Genomic DNA, 19,294 nt, shown 5'->3' on the forward strand with positions numbered 1-19,294 from the left:
GCCAAATTTTCAGAATATAAACTAACAGGAACATCGTGAATCCGGTTAGGCCATAAGTTAGCCAAAGTACTTTTCATTGCTGGAAAATGTATGATATTGGCTGTCAAAAAACAACCCACTAATAGAAAACTCTCTCCCTCTTCTTCCCTACTCAGATCTGGTTGAATTTGAATAATTTCGTGTTCTTCTTCATTTATTGAGAGTTGAGCCAATGCGTTCTCCATGTTTGCAGGTGTAGAATCCCAATTTTTCTACCTTTCAATAGATCCAAGCCACTAAGCATGCACCTACGTCGCCTTGCAGAGGCCAGACTTCAAAGAACAAGCACTAACAAAAGAACGAAAAAACACCAAAGACCTAAAACTTCTTGCCAGCGGCGGCAGACAAAACCTTGCTAGGGTAGCAGACTAAACAATGCATTTAACTTTTTAATTTTTTTTAAGCAATGCAGAAGAGTGTTTAGAAGAATAAAAACACCGTGGGTGAATATTATCGGAAACTGGTGTTTCTAATATCGGTTTTAACTTAAAAGAAAAAAAAACAAAAATAGGCCATTTTCACTCTGAAAGCGATGCTTCAAGTTAAAAAATCTCTCCGAATTTCAAATTTAGGTAAGTTTCTTTCTTCTTATTTGTAAATTAAACAATCGTTCTCAGCATTAAGTAAACATCTATTTTCTCGCTGGTTTTACTTTTGCTTGTTGCAGCTGTACAATATGTGTAAAAGATTCTGTAATTTGTTTAATATACATTCAAATTCGCATCTTTTTACCTATATATATATATATCTAAACTCTAACGTCTCTGTAAAAATCGGTAAACGAAATGAAAAAGCAAAAAGAAATTTGTTGGGGGTATTCATGACGCCAAAGCAATCCAATAACTTGCTGTGCATGTACTTGTTGGAGTGCCAATTATCCGTATCCATACCCATTGCTTGTCCTGAACTTCCCGAATTTCTGCCAACTGCATAATTTAATAAATTTCATGACTATCTTACACATTTCTCAATACAAAGCTTAAAGCAAGGATTTTTCTTTTTCCATTGAAATTCTGTTGCATGTTTAAAGTTGCTTGATTGTTGTGGATCCCAGAATGTTTTAATAGGAAACTTGAACAAAATAACGTAAAGAACTTCAGTTGAGTTTTTGCCTAGTCTGTGATGACATTTTCTAGATTGATTTTTTTTCTTTTTGTTTGTTTGTATGAAATGTTCATGAAATGCATTATTTACCTTTTATGTCTGTGTTTTGGTTGCTTAGGATAATTATCAGATGTTAGAAAATTACAAATATGGATAAATTATGGTCTTGAATTGCTTACTCTGCCATCTCTTAGCTCGAAAATAGCTGAATTTTCAGAAAGTGGAATTGGTCTTGTAGAAGCAACCTGTCCATATTTGTAGAGATTTTAAAAATCAGTTTAACATCACTGTTGTTGTAGGCATGCAGGAGTAAGTGAATGTGGATGGCTGGATACTAACCTTTGGGTCACAGTTACCATTCGAATAATTTGGGTTCTCCATTTTTGTTTGATCTTCAGTATCTTTGTCTCTATCATGCGGGGAACCACAGTTTTTCCATCTCCATGTCAATTGGTCCATGTACCTTAGGTATACATTTCCGTCTGAACCTATCAAAAGCAGTTGATTGCCTTTGAAAAATGGACCAGGAGGAGCAACTAAGTTAACATCTTTGCATGGAGTGCCATGTTCTACCCAGATCCAACCATCCCATGCATTCCAGTGATATTCAACTAATCCACCATCTTCTGAAAGCATGAAAAGTGAACCTGTTAATGAAAAGAATGAAGGCCTTATGGCAGTTCCTGGCAACCTGGATAGAACCAAATGCTGAGATTGGTGATGCTCATGCCACAATTCAGTTACTTTGTTATACTGGTAGAGCCGACCATTTCTTCCAACAACAAACACTATATTCTCCCTAAAGATTTCTTGGTCTATTATGCATGCAAGTTTGGTTTCTGGAGGGTTTCGGCAGTATTTCCATTTGAACTTTCTCAGGGCAACCTACATGACATGTAAGGATGTTGGTTAGTGCAACACTTTGGGAGCAAAGTAACGAATCTCAATGACTAGTTTTTGAAGACTAGATAATGGAATTATGTTATGTTAACGTTATATATCTTACTCTAGTTTATCTAGTAGTCAATTGCCCTTGACGCTGCCATATCATTCTGGATACTCAGAATGTGGCTCTTCTTAAGGTATAATTTGAAAATTTTCACTGGTAAGATGGTTTTAGGTATAATATGGTGAAAATGTGATAAACTGAGTCGGTACTTGAATATATAATTCAAGGCTTGTGTCTCTTATGGAAGAATTTCAGAAATGAAAAAGCAGCAGGCTTGTTATCTTTTCGTTTTGGCCTTTTATTTGTTTTTTCTTATAGGAGGAAAAGAAGAAAGAAAGAAAATCCTAAACGAACCATCTTGTAATTAATCTGTTTGCTTTTCAGATTTTATTTTATTTGCTACTTACTGTGAACTGAAGTAGTCTTCCACTTCTGCTCACAAAAAAGAGTGCATCTTCTGCTGTGACTTTCAGTTTACCATCCCAAGGAGGACCTGCCGTAACTTGTGCTCCTTTCCTCATTGCAGTGCAATTTATCCATGCTAGGTCATTTCCGGTCCTTTCTCTGATAAGCAAGGTTCCATAAATGTCAACAAAAAATAAACTTCCATTGTAGTTTCCTAGGGAACCTCTCATAGGTGTTGAATGGTCGTGCCTTAACCAGAGCCATACATTTTCAGTGTAAAGATATTCAAACGTCAAACCCTCATCTGTTACCATAAAAAATGATACACCTGCTTGCATCATCCTCAGTCGGAAATTAGTGTTAGTCCAGTTATCTGGGAAACTGTATTCTTTTGATGTTTCTGCAAGGGCACTCCTGGATGTGCTTGGAGATAAGTACTCTTGTTGTGCTTTATTACCCTTTCTCCTTCTTGTCAGGGATCTTGTATTACCTGCATCGTTTGATTCATCTTTTATACCTGCTATGCAATTCATAGGTCCACGTTCTTCTGTACAATACTCAGCATTCCATCCTTCTGTCTCAGGCGCATCTAATATTGACCAGACATACTTAGAGGATACTTTTTTTCTCATGTTAAATTGATGTGTTGGCCCTGAATTCTCACCACCTAGGTTAGGCATATGTAACTCTGCAAGTCTACCGTCATCCAGTGCAAACAGGGTCCTGCCAAGTTGAAATCTTAGTCCTGCAATACCTCTTGCAGCTTTTGCATTTGGTGGATGCATATGATTCAGCCATGTTACTGAGATTTGGTTCTCTTGAGCTGTACCTGTCTTCACATGTAAAAGTTAAATTGAGGATCTACTGTGGTTGCCAGATATCAAGAAGACTGTAACTAGCAGGTAATAAACATGCATCATTATCTTAAGACTACATAATTTCATACATTTTTTTGAACTTGCTTAGAGGTCTCATATAAAAGCCATGAGTTCCCTGAACTACATGTGCATAAGAAAGGGCAACCTCATTTGTTTCCCTCAATGAGTTTACATGTTTTGCATGAGAAGTTGGTTCTAGGAACTTAAGATACTTATATTGTAGTTAGATATCTTTTTGTGGCTGAGATTTGAGTCTTCTTCATTATTCAGTTAAACTCACTGATCTAAAAGTTGCTTTTCGAAGTCATTTTGTAACTTATGTTACTTCTAAACTTAATGTTGGTTGCTTTATCATCTACTCCCTCGTTGACTTTCTAAAGTCTACTGTCAAGGCCCCTTAACACATTTTTCCTTTAGTTCTTTTCATGAATTCTTCAGCTTTATACTGATAAGTGAATTAACTGATATATATATATGTATGATTATTTAGGGGGGACTAAGACAAATATTTAATTTTGAAGGCCACCTGGTATATGTATAGTCAGATTGTGAAAAATATCTTAATATCATTGATTTCCATATTTGGCAGTTACCTTTAATCTTATTATTTCTTCTCTACTTTTTTTGGACTGTACTAGGTTCTCTCATGTCCTCAGATCATAACTGGTTTCTTGCAAGAACTACAATGGCCGTTCCTTAGAGTTAGAGGGATATTCAATAGAATTTAGACATATACTCTGATGTGGCTCGGAAAGAGATTGTTATTGATATCAATAACTAGATGTCTGAAAAAACAGTGTTATTTGAACTTAGGGTTAGTTTTGTTTATGGTTATGTTTCCAACATGGATATGTTCAGATTCTTAAATGTTTTTTTTCCAAGATAGATGAATATATGACAAATGCAGGTACTTCAAGAAAAATGAAGAATTGGAGTCACATAGCCAAAGAAAAGAAAAAAAAAAAAGAAAAAGCTATTTGGGGACCATTCAACTTAACCTTATAAATAACTAATATGTTTAAAGTTACCATTCAAGGAAGATTATCAATCAAGCTATTGATTTTTTTCCATTATTAAAGGAAGAAGAGAAGATTGCTGGTACTTTTTTTTGGAGAATCTCATGGATTCTTTAGGTGCAAATATTGTAGTGCCGTAAATCTATAATTGTTTCAAATTTGTAGGGATAGACTGATATTTTGAGATAGGATCCTGATTTCTTTCCTAGAATAACTATTGTATCATTTGGAATAAGAAACAATAAATATTTATGTTATCGGAGCTAGGTATTCCTAAAATCTTCTCTCCATTCATTTACAGCCTTTTGTTGAAACCTTAGTCTAAGAAAACTTATCAACCTTCATTGTTGAAACCTTAGTTCAAAAACCTATCTTCCTTCATTGCTGAATATCACCTTGAAAATGGCTAGAATCTGAAATAATTCCTCAAACACTTACTGAAATAGTCAATCAAATGGGGGACTACAGAATTTGAACCCTGCTTATCATCTCAATTGAAGAAACTATCTGCAGTGGTTACAAATTGTCAATGGAATCTATGTCATTAGTCTGCTCCAACCATAATTGATCCCAAGTTCAGTGCATGGGTTGAAGAAGATTCCTTGATTATATGGTGGCTTTTGATTTCTATAGATTCTAAACTAGGTGGACCTTTTATGTTCCTTTCAACTACTCGAGAAATATGGGAGGCAATAGGTCAATCTTATTCCAAGATCAATGATGTAGCCCTTATTTTTTGAGATCAAAACCAAAATATCAGCCACTAGGCGAGGTACATTCTTCAGCTGTAAATATAGTAGTGCTGTAGATCCATAATTGTTCCAGATTTGTAGGGATAGACTGATTTCTAGGGATAAACTGATTCTTTGGGATAGGATCCTGATTTCTTTCCTAGAGTAACTATTGTATCTTTGTATAAATAGAGGTACAAAGCTGTCATTTGGATAAGAAATAGCAAAGGTTTCTTCACTTTTTAATACTACTTGACTTACCTGAATGGTTTGGTATTCGATACTCAAAAACTGATCCGGTGGATGTAGTTAGAAACAATGAGATGAATGTTTCATTTGGTTCATCTTCCAGCAAGGGAGTAATAGATGTCAGGTGATGATCTTCTGGACTTTCATGATTTATCCATTTCCATTTCCGTTGATATAGTCGTCTCTCTACCAACTTACCTCCCTATATATCAAAGGAAGTCCATTAGACATGACATTAAATTTAGGATAATAGGATATGTATGCATTGTGTTATTAGTTTGTAATGCAGAGTACCTTTGTTAGGAGAAACAAGGATATAGAGTGATCTCCAATCAAGCCATGTACGGTGCACCCCATGAGTGGTATTAGAGAACCCTCTTTTGATGCATCTACACTCTTTAGATGCTTTTTCCATGATGGCCTTGAGTTCTTATCATATTCATAGAGATCACCTGCAGAACTATTGCACCATTTCATGTTTAACTAACTTTGGTGAATCTTAAAAGTGAAATAAACAACGGGTTATAGTTTATACTCTGATAGCAACATGCATAGACATTTGTGGCATTCACACATAACTCTTTCTTTTATACCTTAGGATCTTGTTTTGGAGAAGCATTTTATTTTATTGTGCATTCATTTCTCCATTTGACAATGCTTTATAATTTGGTTAAAAAATAGTCAGAAGTTAATGGCAAAATAACATTTGTGAAAAATAGTGGAATGTTCCACAAAATATTTTAGCTTTTGACTATCTTTGAGTCAAATTTGAAATAGCAGTAAAATTGCACCTGCACCTGTTCAAAGTTGAGCTGTAAATTTGATCCATCATCTTAAGTAGAGTAGGAATATTGAACCTTATACCAAAACTAATAACATATGCCTTGTTAGACTAAAGATTTTCAATATCTCTTTGCTGGATAAAAAGTAAGACTAGAGTATTTTGGATGTTTCTGTACATCTGGAGAGAAAGGGAGAGCTCCTTATTGTATATACAACTTCTGCTCTAATTCTAGCTGCATCAGCAATTGCTGCGACATCTGCTCCTGGTGGCCGGCCATGATTCTCCCACCTGCTCTATATTTACAATTACAACACATAAGCCATACTGTATATTAGAGTCTGCTATTGAAATCTGAATCTCATTTATAGACTGGCATATAAGAATTGAGTCATCAATGGTCGCAACGAATGAAGTTCTCTATTTGCTTTAAGACTTTGAAAGGAAAAGGTTTCTACCTTGGAGGTTCAACCTCGCTGAGTTCTAGCAACAAGCCGTTCTTTGTGCAGAAATAAACTCTCCTACATTGAGTTCAGAAAAAACAACGAAACTGTTAGTAGTGGGAAATTGCTTACATAATGCAATGAAATTTGATCACGCCCCTCTATCATGTGTTATTCCCTGAAACAAAATTCTTGATGTTGAATTAATGTACTTACTGTCCATCATATGAAACAGTACTGGACTTTATTTGAATCACTGAACTCTGTTCTGCTTCTTCATTTGTACTTTGATTGAATGCAGGTTTGAACTCCACCCATATTGGTTGCGAGTTGTCACCGAGTTGCATCTGAAAAAAGGAAGATAAATCAGCCTATAATAACAAGGAACCCTTGTGGTCACAATACAAGTACGTGCCTTTTGCAAGATTTTATGTGTTATATTATTCTGGCTACGGATTCAAAAAGTTGAGGATGGGGTTTTAAAGTATTCTAACCTAAAATAATAGAAGTGGACAATTTACTCTGAAATCGTTTGTTTTCAGGATTTTAAGAAGTGAGCTTTTTTGGGTTTGGTATGTTGGTTAATTTTCAGACATGTTAGACTGAAACTTTGCTCCTTTCTGTTTCAGTAAATTGATTGTCATTTGAGCTACAGAAGTCCAATTGAGGCGATTCAAGATGTGTTGAGAAGCAAATTGAAAGAGCTACAAGTTGAAAAAGGCAACTTAGGCTAACTCCACTTGGATCAAACACAAGATCATGTCAAAATTCATGTGCTGTTTTTGGTCGAGGTTTTGAGTTCATTAGGGAATATGAATTCATGTAAAATTTACCCCCCACCCATGCACGCATCACACTATCCCTCTCTCCTCCCTTTCGTGTCCAACCATACTGTTGAAGTATGTGTTCTGTATTGGTGTCAGCCTTGTTACCTGTTAGCTATGATTGAAATCTATCTTTATACCGGTGGAGTTGTGCCTGAGGCTCTCCATTAATGTTTTACATATTTCAGAAATACCGTTGGCCCATTGGATTCCTTTCCTACTTCTCTTTGTTCCAAAATAATTGAAATTTGGCTTCATGGTTTTCTATATATGCATGATCATCAAAGTCGTTCTATGTGCATGCTATATTTCTATTCTGTAGCTCTTATGGACATTAAAATACTCATCAGAAGATTGTATAAACTTTCTAATAACTGGCACATACATGGGAGAGAAAATGATCCAAATATAGTTTAGTTGAAGTTTACTTTATTCGTTACCATAGGAAGAAATTCATCTCATCCAAATTTAGGATAACCAGAAGTTTTCACTATGCAATCCTGTAAAGTTCATACTATTTCATCTAATGTAAAATTTAAAACAATTGGTATTTAGTGGTACCTGGTATAGATTTCCTTCCTCTGAGATGGCAAGAATTGTCTGGTTGACTATCAAGACTGAGACTGCAGAACCTGCGGATAGATGCAAATCATGTGGTGCTATAACCCACTGAACTCCATTCCAGAACCTCTCATAGATAGACCCACTTCCACCAGTGACCCAAATGGATGTATCAGACATTTTAGTCAAGGAGATTCTTTTTCTTTGAGGCAAATTTGCATAAGAGTTTTCATCTAGTCTTCCAATATTACCATCCTTCATACTGTTGTTGTTTTGGTTAGAAGCATCTTTTTCGTTTCCTAAGTTTTCTTCTTTGGTCCCTTTTGTTTGATCAATCAAACCCACTTTATTACAGTTATCGTTAACACAAGATACAAGATCAAAAGGAAGTTTCACTTCAACCCATCTGTTGGATTGCACTTGAAACTCCCAGAACCGATCTGTTTCCTGCTCGAATTGCCTAGTCGTTTGTTGAACAAACTGTTTGCACAAAGAAGCAGAAGTGAAAAAGGCAAGATAGCTTATTGACAAAAGGACCCAGATGAAAAGTTTTAAACGGAATATAAACATGGCAGCTGAAGAACCTTAGAAAAGGGAAGATGAAGCTAGGTATAACAGAACTCTACCAAACTAAGATATTGCTGATTTTGTCATAAGCAAAATTAGGTTGGTTTTTTACAGTTTGTGGTGCCCCATATGGACCCCTTAGGGAAAAAGGCTATCGTAAAGTACTTAGAGGACACTACAGCTGCTCCTTTCATGGCCTCTCTATTGCCACGAGTGCCTGAGAAAGAAGATCATGGCAGCGGGGGCCCATGGAAGATGGAGTAGAGAAATAGTTACAGCTATCCCTATATTGCCGGGCATCTTTATCAGTAAACTCGCAGCAAAGTCAAGCTTCTACGTTTGTTTTGGTTAGCTTGTTTTTCTACTCTGCGTTTGTTGTTGCAGTTAGTGATGCTTTTTTCTTACCTAATGACATAGAATTTGTGTCACTCTTGTAATAATTCGTTGCCATGTTTAAAGTTTAAACAGTACGGTTAAACATGATGTTGGAAAATATCTTTGGCTACTTTTATGAAGTAAATCCTGTTCCTGAAATTCTATACTAACGCTTAGATTTGTTCTTGTTTCTTACATGTTTGCTCAGTGATCAAATGAGTTTACAACTAAAGCCACTTGGTCAATACATGGGGCGGGGGTCCACTACCGTCCTTCATTATTTGGTTCCAAGGATATAAATCATCAAAAATTTTTATAGTTAGATCGAATCGTAAAGAGTTTGATGTTCTTAAGTAAGGTATTTAATTCGATTTTTATTTATGAAAAAAATATCATCGAAAGATATTTATCCCTTTCGTTTAGAGGTCTGATCCTCAATTTAATCAGAACTTAATGATTATCGAATACTAAGGGTCTCAGAATAAAAAAAAAAGGAAGAGTTTCCAAGCATAGAGATCATGAAAAGCTTTTTTCATTGGTTTGAGTGGTTAAGAGCTTGATGTCTCTTAAGTAAAATTTTAGATTTTGAATTTTGTAGATGAATAAAATAATATTAAAAAAATTTACTTCATATTTAGAGATTTAATTTAACTCGACTTTAAATTTAACTACAAACTAATGTAATTATTAGATCACAAAACGTGAAAAAACTTTGATTGAAATTCCTTTATATTTTCATTTAACTTGTTGGATGGGAGTCTTGGCATGTGTCAGCTGAGGTATGATGTTACCAAATTTCTATGGTCATTGGTAAATGAAAGTGACTCATCACAAATTGGGTTTATTTAATGACATGAATTTTCTTGCCCGCTTCTTTCAAAATAGTTTCATTTTACAATACAAATATGAGATAATAGATACATGAGGGGTGTGAGAGCTGTCATCATCCATGCATGGTCCACATATCATGATTGGTCTTTTCAATTTTGGTAGCTGAGATGTGAAGTGAACCCCCTTATGGCACAAACCATGTAGTGGGTACTGAATATTCAATTGATGTTTTTTATTCCAATAGTAGGGTTCATTCACCATTCATGATTGGGGAAGGTGCCAAGAAATGGGGTCTATAAGGCCTTGGGTTAATAATAATAATAATAATTATTTATGTGTATTAATAATGTATAAACTAATTACTTCTATCAAAGAATTACTTATAAACTAATTGCATATGATGGTAGGTATGGCACTTGTTAATATTTAAGTCTACTGTGTCTGATTATATATGTGCATGCATATAAGATATTAGAGCATTGAAATTAGCGTTTGATTATATGAAAAATGTTCAAAGAGAATATCTATTAGGTAGATATGACATTAGTTGATTCCAACTCCAAATAACATCAATTTTGAATTATAAAAAGATATGCTCCTAAGAAAATATAGAATTTGACTGACAGCCACTTTTATTTAAAGAGAAAAACAATTTGATTTCTCTAATTTAATTATGGTTGATGATTCAATTCCTTCTCAAATGATTGATGTAAACTTGGAAAAAAAAATAATATATTTGTTAGGTTTTTTTTTAAAGTGTTATAAGGACATGATGGGTCTCAAACTTAAGTATTCAAGACTCAAAACTTTATTAGCATAGAAGTTAAGTAATACCAAAAATAGAATAATTTTAGGTACTAACATAAAATAGACAAAATTTATTTTTTAAAAAATATGACTTGATATAAAAATTAACATCAACATGATAAATTATTAATATAGCAAAATTTATCGAAAGATATAATATTTCAATTACAATTATAAATTATGAGAATGACATAAATACAACATGATTAGGTCATATATGTTTTTTAAATAATGATATCTCAAAAAAAAAAAACATAACAACTTTGTAGGCCGTCAAACTATTTTTAAAAATAACATGAGTTTTTATATATATTTTTATTTAAGTGTGCTTGGTTTCTTAAAAAATTTGTCATATTTAAAATAAAATATTAAAATAAAATAGAATTCATTAAAAATAAATTTTGTTATGCATGCATGCAAAAATGAAAATAAAATTAATTTGAGAGTATAGTCGTCTGTGAAGAAGATCACGACACTTTTATAAGAAAAATTATCAATAAATCACGTATTATTTGAAATCTTGAAAAGAATTTAATGTTGATATTTAAAAATAATTTTTTTCTAAAAATAAATTTATCTTATTTCAAATATTCATTTTCAATGAATAAATATCAAATGCTCTTTTATTATCTTGATCAAGATATGATAATTTATTATTACTTGAAAACATTACTAACATCAACTCAATTCCGAATAATTTTAGAAGACAATACAATATGATTTAGATATAGTGAATTCCACAACTCAAATTCAACCCTCACATCAGACAGATCAATTAATTTAATAATTTCTAAAGTCTTTCACAATTACAAATCATTCATTTTCAGTATTTACATATCATTAAAGCAGATACTTTTCATACCACACAAATATATATTTCTTTTCGAAGACTTATTCAATTGTTTCACAGATCATACTCAATTCTTAATCCCTGTACTTCTCAATACTTTATACTAGCCATACTTATTATAGATTAATAGAATTTATTCATATCTTACCATAAAGACGGGCATTCAAATCTTACAAGGCATTCTTGACAGATTACACCATACAGGCTAAACAAAACACGCTATATAGACATCATACATAATCTCATTATTGTCTCGATGGACTTCACAGAAGATGCCATAGGTCTTTACCTCATGGTTTTATACAAAGTTTCATGTGTCGCAATCTGCCATTTCGATTTATACACTATCAAAGGCTATGCCATGAACATATATACAATCATATCACATTATGCCATGGGTATTAATCACACGGTCTTATACACGTTCATGTATCACTATCAAACTTTCCAGTCTCATCTTACTGAAGGCCACACCATGAACGGCTCCAATTCATACCACGTTACCATGGGCTTCTAGCTCATGATCTTACACTTAATTTCAATACGTGACATGCCAATCTAGTTAGCATTATAACTACCCTACCAAAGGCTTCACAATAGGACATTTCTCATTCTTACTTACCCAGATGATCGTATTTTTTATTGACATCTTTTCGCACCAAAACTATACCTGCACGCTTACCAGTTAATATTATTCTCAACAAGAACTTTACACATCGTAGTAATACATACTTCATCCTTACTATGATCCCACATTTACTGATTATTATAGTTATCATCATTTTTTTATATATAATTACTTTTACTTGAAAGATTTACACGAGAGAGTCAGGGTAGAGACTTACCCACTACAGTTCTAAGCTCCACTATTATTACTCTTGTACATACAAATTACTTATCATCTCAATCGTTGACAATCTCATGCAAAAACCTTATACTCGTAGTCTTACTGTTCAGATACCAAACATAGATTTACTCATTTAGAACTTAACATGCACAGCTGGAACACTTACCCTAATATGATATAACCACTGACCATTAAAGAACCATAGCTTCTAAATTGTCAATAAATAGATATATTCAGACTTAAAGAAGGAATCAGTGAATACTACTTAAGGAAGAAGAAGAAGAAAAGAAGAACCCTTTTCAGAACTCATTTCATGCATATAAATATGACTCAACTTACTAGTGAAATTTAACAAGTGTTATATGTTTTAGATTTGCCTTCTTAATGGCCTCTAGTTTCCAAGAGAAATATAATTAAGTACCTTGCATTCACAATTATCAAGCTAGGCTATCTAGTTGATTTTTAACGAAGTTACTTACAATCTGATTATCACAGTGTCCCAAACGAACCAAGTGTACCATACTTTTGGCGAATACTCATTTCATACTTACACTTTATCTATTAACACAAACTTCTCCTTAATATAGCAAAATATCATGAAATCAAAATCTTACTTACTCATGTGGCAGTTATAATACGCCCACATGTATACGCCAAAACAATCATTTGGATGGATAACACTACGCCAGACAGATTGTTTACTACTATATACCAAAACTATGGGTCTCACCAGACCTAGATTGTTACGAGTAGGCTCCCTTTCAGCTATCATAGCTACTAAAAAAATGATGTTTTGGAGAAAATTTGTCACAATTTACATAATGTGCTATAGGATGGAAGATACCTGAGGGCAAAATTGGTTTGAATGAACGTACAGAAGGGCTTATTGGTTGTGCAATATGTGTCACAAAATCTCATAGTTGAGTAGAAACTTCTTTTGTTCTATAACCATACCCAAGTTGTTCTTGAACACATTCAACCGAGACTTCAGTGACACCCCTTATCATCGTTATCAAATTGAGTCACAGTTGAATTCTCAAGTATCTCACTTTCTTTGCCCTCATTTAAGTCACCATAAGCATGGTTGGTGATATCAAAAGGAGAACTCTATACTAGATCTGGTTGTGTACTCTCCTTACTAACATTAACAAATGAAAATTCATATTCAAAGAACACAACATCTCTATACAAAATACTTTCCTATATCAAGATCATAAACTTTCCACCCTTTTTTTTCCCAAAAGGATATCCTACAAACATACAACGTTGACTTATGCTAGCAAACTTGTCTTTCTCCTTATTCAAGTTCTGAGCATAACAAAGGTATTCAAAAGTTTGAATATGATTATAACTAGACGGTTTACCAAGCAAGATCTCATTAGGAGTCTTTCCTCCTAATAGTTTAGAAGATGTTCGATTGATCAAATATCCAACCGTCAAAACACATTCTCTTCAAAAATTGATGGGAAGATTACCTTGAAATTTTAAAGATCTAGTCACATTTAGTATATAGCAATGCTTCCTCTCAACACGACTATTCTGTTGGGGTGTTCCTACACATGAAGTCTGATATAAAATTCCATTTTTTGAAAAATAGTCTTTCAAGCACGCAAATTTAATCTCATTATCACATCTAACTATTTTCACATATTTATGAAATTGTCTTTTAGTCATAACAAAAAAAAAATATGTATGATAAGGCCCACTTCTATATTTTCAGTCAACAAATATATCCATACACCCCTAAAAAAAATCATCAACAATGGTAAAAAATATATGAAGCATCGCAAGAAGCATTAACACAATAAATGTTGGATCTGGTACCCTAAGTGTAGTATTTTCGTCTAAGTACACTTTTAATTCTTCGAACAGATTGGTTAATAAAATTATTCATAAGTTGCATTAATACTTTGTATATTTTCCTTACATGGTTTTTGCATGCAAAGCAAATGGAAGAAAATATTCCTCATTAGTTGTCTAAATGTTTAAGTAATACTAAGTGGTATTAAGTGGTTGGATCATAATACAGAAAGACAACTTGTATTGGTTTATGAACCTAAACATGTCTTTAGTCTAATTGGAAATAAGCAAACTGATTGAAAGACTAGTATGTTGTCTATTAAGTCCAATTGGCGAGATGCATTGTCTTGGACATTGAAACAGATGAATCTTAAAAAATAGAGACATATATATGACTAACAATACATCAGACAGGATCCAAACAGAATAGATCTTAAATCCATTTCTGGATTTATTCACTAGTGATGTTCATAGTGTGACATACCTAAATCTTGAGTGAATGGCGGACTATGTATGTGTGACTCGTACATTTTGATGTAAGTAAAAGCCTAGGTTCAAATAGATAAGGAACTGAAAGTTGGTGCGTTAGGTGTACGACTTTTGTAGTATGTAGCGTCATTCACACAAATAGAGTTCATAACCCAAAACATGGGTAACTGCTATTCTCTTATTGGCATTACATGGTTGATGAAAATTAAACATGGCCACAGGTTGTCCGTCTTTGTGATAGATGACTTGATCATTATTTGATGGTGATTGACTTTTCATGAAAGAAGATGTAATGGTTACCATGAGATAAAATAGGATCATATTGGGAGAACAGATGTTATCCTAAAGAGATCAATGATATCCTATGAGGGTAACACACTTATGACAAGGTTATTGGACGAGCATTGAGTAATTGCTTTCGTAATGGTATGTCGTTGGGGAGAGCTCAATCACGAAACTATAGTGGAATGACTTTGTGAATAAATGAATTTATAAATAATAGGCAAAAAGCCAAAAATTAATTATAAATCATTTGAGCCTTAACTTCATATGTTCAATTGGTCCCTCTGTTAACTTGTTGAAACTAGAAATGAATTACATGTTTGAATAAAAATGAACGGAATGAATAGAAAAAATGAAATGGGAAGTATTTATGAATGATTATGGTTTTCTCCAAAATGGAGAAATGGAATCATTTGGAAATGAATGTAGGTTTCCAAAAATAGAAATGGAAATGGAAATTTGCAATCCTATATATGATTTCTTAAAAAATGATAGAAGAATGAGTTTTTGTTTTTTGACTATTTTGAAGCCTGAAAATGAAATAAATCATTCGGTCATAATAAACATGTTGAGTTTTGACATATTGAACGAATTTTCTCAAAATTTTACCGCGGGTAAAATCATCAAAATTTTACTAAAGTAAAATTGGTATAAGAAAATTATTTAATATGTAAATATTAAAGTTTGTTTTGGGAAATAGAAAAGCTAAATCAGCTTGGATCACTTTACAGAGTACTGAGTCAAAAAGGCTAAGGAAATATCCGTAATTGGACTCGATGTGAGAGAGGCCCAAAAATCCCTCATGAACATGAAGGGGGCGAAAACCTTAGTAGGAATACTAGGATGTGTCGTTCACCCTAGTCCTATTCTAAGTAGGATGTTGTTTTTCTATTTAAAATAAACCACTATAACTCAACCAGGGTTCTACATTTTTTTTCATATAAATAGATGACATTGGTAGAGATATTAACATAACTTTGAGAGATTGTTATTCTATCGAAAAATAGGAAAAAATTATTCTCAAATTATAAACATATTTTTTAGAATAACAATTTTATCTGTTTCTATTATAAAAGAGAGAATTTTTGTTTTCACCCTAAAATGAGAGAAAACTTTTTCTAGTTCTATGTTTCAATTCAATTGGTTTGAGCCCACACTCGAAACAGTTCATGGTATGAGAATAGTGAAGTTTGGTTGAAAGTCGGGAACAACGAACGTCTGCTAAGTCAAAAACATATGTACGAATTCGATAAAGGTTTATTGCTATAAATATCATAAACCATGTCAATTTTTAAAATTTTAATTTTCCGTTATGTAAGAAAACTGCTTTCAAACCTAGATTTTTTTCCAACAATAAGGTCCCCAAAAATCATAATGAATTAATTCAAAATTTTTATTTGCTTTAGTGTCACTAGAAACAAAAACTCCTTTTGTTTGCTTATCTCTCAAACAAATGTCACATGGTTTATTTTTCATCTAAGAAAGAGATTCTACTATTTTTGTAGACAGATGCCTCATCCTCCTATGCCATAATTCAAAGGAATCTACATGACTAGCCTTGCATGCTTGGACTGATACTGCCGACTTCAAACAATAAAGCCTCTTGCATTGTTCACCTGCACCAATCATCACCCTTGAGGTGCGGTCCTATATAACACAAATTTTATTAGTAAATTGGACATCACAATTAGAGTTATCAACCAGCTGTGACACAAATATCAAATTGCAATTCAAATTTTGAACATAAAGAACATTATCCAGTTTGATATGTTCTCCTAAACAAATCGATCCTTCCTTCTACGCTATTATCTCCTCACCATTAGGCAATCAAATTAGACATGCCTCAATTTCTTTCAAATTTGTTAAATATTCTAAAGTATCTATTATATGTTGGGAAACACCCGAATCAATGATCCAACTCAGATTACTCTTACTGTTCAACTTTTTGCTAGTACCAGATTTGTGTGTGTTCAACAAATTGAGAAAGAGTGCCCATTGTTCACCTGTCAAGGCCTTAGAAGCTGTACTTTCTTTTGTTACTGTCGTTGATGATGATGGTTTCCCAATTACATGTGTTTTATTCACCTTTGGCGCATCACTACATCCTTGCCTTGCACTATGTCCCCCTTGTCCACGTCTAGTCCCTTTGGATCGGTTACCCCACCATTTCAGATATCTAATGAAGTTAGAAACAAGTTTCAAAATCATTATTGTAGGCCAATTTTGGCCTATAAAATAACAAACCCACTTAACCCAAACCAATGTCAGACCCAAAATGAAGCCCAATAAACAACAAAAAAATTAAACAAATCAACCAACCCCAAAAATAAAATAAAATGAACCTAATTTCCAAGGCCCAATATGCAAACCCTAGCCCAAATCACAAACCCAACTAGCCCACAACCTATTTTCAGAAATCAGAAACCCTAGCCGCAAGCCTCAACCACCCTCTGCAACTGCACTCTGCCACCACCTGTTCCACCGCCACGGTCGCATCACCACCGCCCACTTGCACCTACAAGAAAAGACAGCAAGAAATAATAATAAAATTTGTAAAATGATGGCTATAAAAAAAGCTATTCAAAAATCATGTAAAGGGTTCTTTTTTTTCGCTCCAACAAAATAAAAAAGAGAATACAAAGAATAGATTTCAATAAAAAAAAGCAACAAGCAATCAAGAACAGACGGCGGGGTGACGGCGATCCCTTCGCCAGATTCTGGGTTCGTCCAGAGAGGAATGAGAGAATCCCCCCCTCTTTTTTTTCTGAAACAAAGAAAAAATGAAATTTTAACAAAAAAACTTTGCTTTATATAGAGGACTAAAACGACGTCGTTTTGGTCTGGGACTTTAAACCCCAAAACGACATCGTTTTGACTTGGACCGGATTGACCCGACCCTACCCGCCTAGGATCCGCGTGTTTTTTAAGGGAAGGGCTAATTGCGCTTTTAGCCCTTCCGCTTTTTTATTACTTTGCTATCAAGTATTTTTTGTTTTTTTAATTTTACCCTGTAATTTATTTTGACCTTTAATTTAGTCCCTTTTGGTGCTATGCGTTTTGGAAGGAGGGGATATTGCCCATTTTGGTCCTCCCTTGTTATCCGCGTGCCCAAATTGGTCCTTCTCTTCTTTATTTATTTTCAAATTGCCCCCAAACTTCCATATTAATTTCAATTTAGTCCTTTTTAGCATCAATTTGTCTAACACTATTATTTTTATTTTTTATATTATTATTATTACTATTATTATTATATATTAGTGTATATTTTTTATTATATACGTATATGTATTTATATTTATACATAGTATTATTTTTTAATTACTTTATTTTAATATTTTTATTATATTATATTTGCTTTTTTTTGTATTTCAATATTATTACTATTATTATTATTATTATTAGTATATATTTTTATTATATATGTATATGTATTTATACTTATACATAGTATTATTTTTTAATTACTTTATTTTAATATTTTTATTATATTACATTTGCTTTTTGTATTTTAATAATAATATTATTATTATTAGGGTATATTCTTATTATATACATGTGTATATATATATTTATATATAATACTATTTTTAATTACTTTATTTTAATATTATTATATTATGTTTATTTTTTTTGTATTTCATTATTATTTCTAGTATTATTATTATTATTAATATTAGTATATGTTTTATTATATATGTATATATATATTTATATAGTATTTTTTTAATTACTTTATTTTAATATTATTATTATATTATATTTACTTTTTTTGTATTTCATTACTATTGTTAGCATTATTATCATTATTAATATTAGTGTATGTTTTTATTATATAGGTATATATATATTTTTATATATAGTATTATTTTTAATTACTTTATTTTAATATTATTATTATATCATGTTTATGTTTTTTGTATTTCATTATTATTTCTATTATTATTATTATTATTATTATTATTATTATTATTATTATTAGTATATGTTTTATTATACATGTATATATATATTTATATATAGCATTTTTTTAATTACTTTATTTTAATAATATTATTATATTATATTTACTTTTTTTGTATTTCATTACTATTGTTAGTATTATTATCATTATTAATATTAGTGTATGTTTTTATTATATGTGTATATATATATAGTATTATTTTTAATTACTTTATTTTAATATTATTATATTATATGCCTTCCTTTTTGTGTTTATTTATTTATTGTTTTATTATTAACTAATTTAGCATTATTAATTATTATTTATTATTGTCCTTGTTAACATGTCATCATTTTATTAATCTATGATCGTTACTATTGATAATATTTTATTATTTTCTACTTTGACTTATCGTGTCATTATTATTATTATTATTATTTCTGTTATTATTCGTGTATATATTAATATTATTTTTATTTTTTATTCTAATATTGTATTTTAATATTTTTTTCATTAATTGTATCAT

The 19,294-nt window shown here is 32.2% G+C and overlaps 1 protein-coding gene and 1 long non-coding RNA gene across 2 annotated transcripts; one reads left to right on the plus strand and one right to left on the minus strand.

The window, feature by feature from the left end:
* Nucleotides 1–599: 599 nt before the first annotated feature.
* Nucleotides 600–9,085, minus strand: LOC107889311 (uncharacterized). Its single transcript, XM_016813684.2, has 10 exons — nt 7,981–9,085; nt 6,812–6,942; nt 6,611–6,673; nt 6,357–6,443; nt 5,666–5,834; nt 5,384–5,573; nt 2,500–3,326; nt 1,483–2,028; nt 1,323–1,388; nt 600–965 (listed from the first exon to the last, which is right to left on the minus strand). The coding sequence occupies exons 1-10, from the start codon at nt 8,548–8,550 to the stop codon at nt 858–860; spliced, it is 2,757 nt and encodes a 918-aa protein (XP_016669173.1). The 5' UTR covers nt 8,551–9,085; the 3' UTR covers nt 600–857.
* Nucleotides 3,262–7,714, plus strand: LOC107889313 (uncharacterized). Its single transcript, XR_001681713.2, has 3 exons — nt 3,262–3,399; nt 6,897–7,002; nt 7,225–7,714. It is a non-coding gene; the product is annotated as an uncharacterized lncRNA (long non-coding RNA).
* Nucleotides 9,086–19,294: the final 10,209 nt, after the last annotated feature.

Source organism: Gossypium hirsutum, chromosome A09 (genome assembly GCF_007990345.1).
Source record: "Gossypium hirsutum isolate 1008001.06 chromosome A09, Gossypium_hirsutum_v2.1, whole genome shotgun sequence".
Classification (NCBI taxonomy): Eukaryota; Viridiplantae; Streptophyta; class Magnoliopsida; order Malvales; family Malvaceae; genus Gossypium; species Gossypium hirsutum.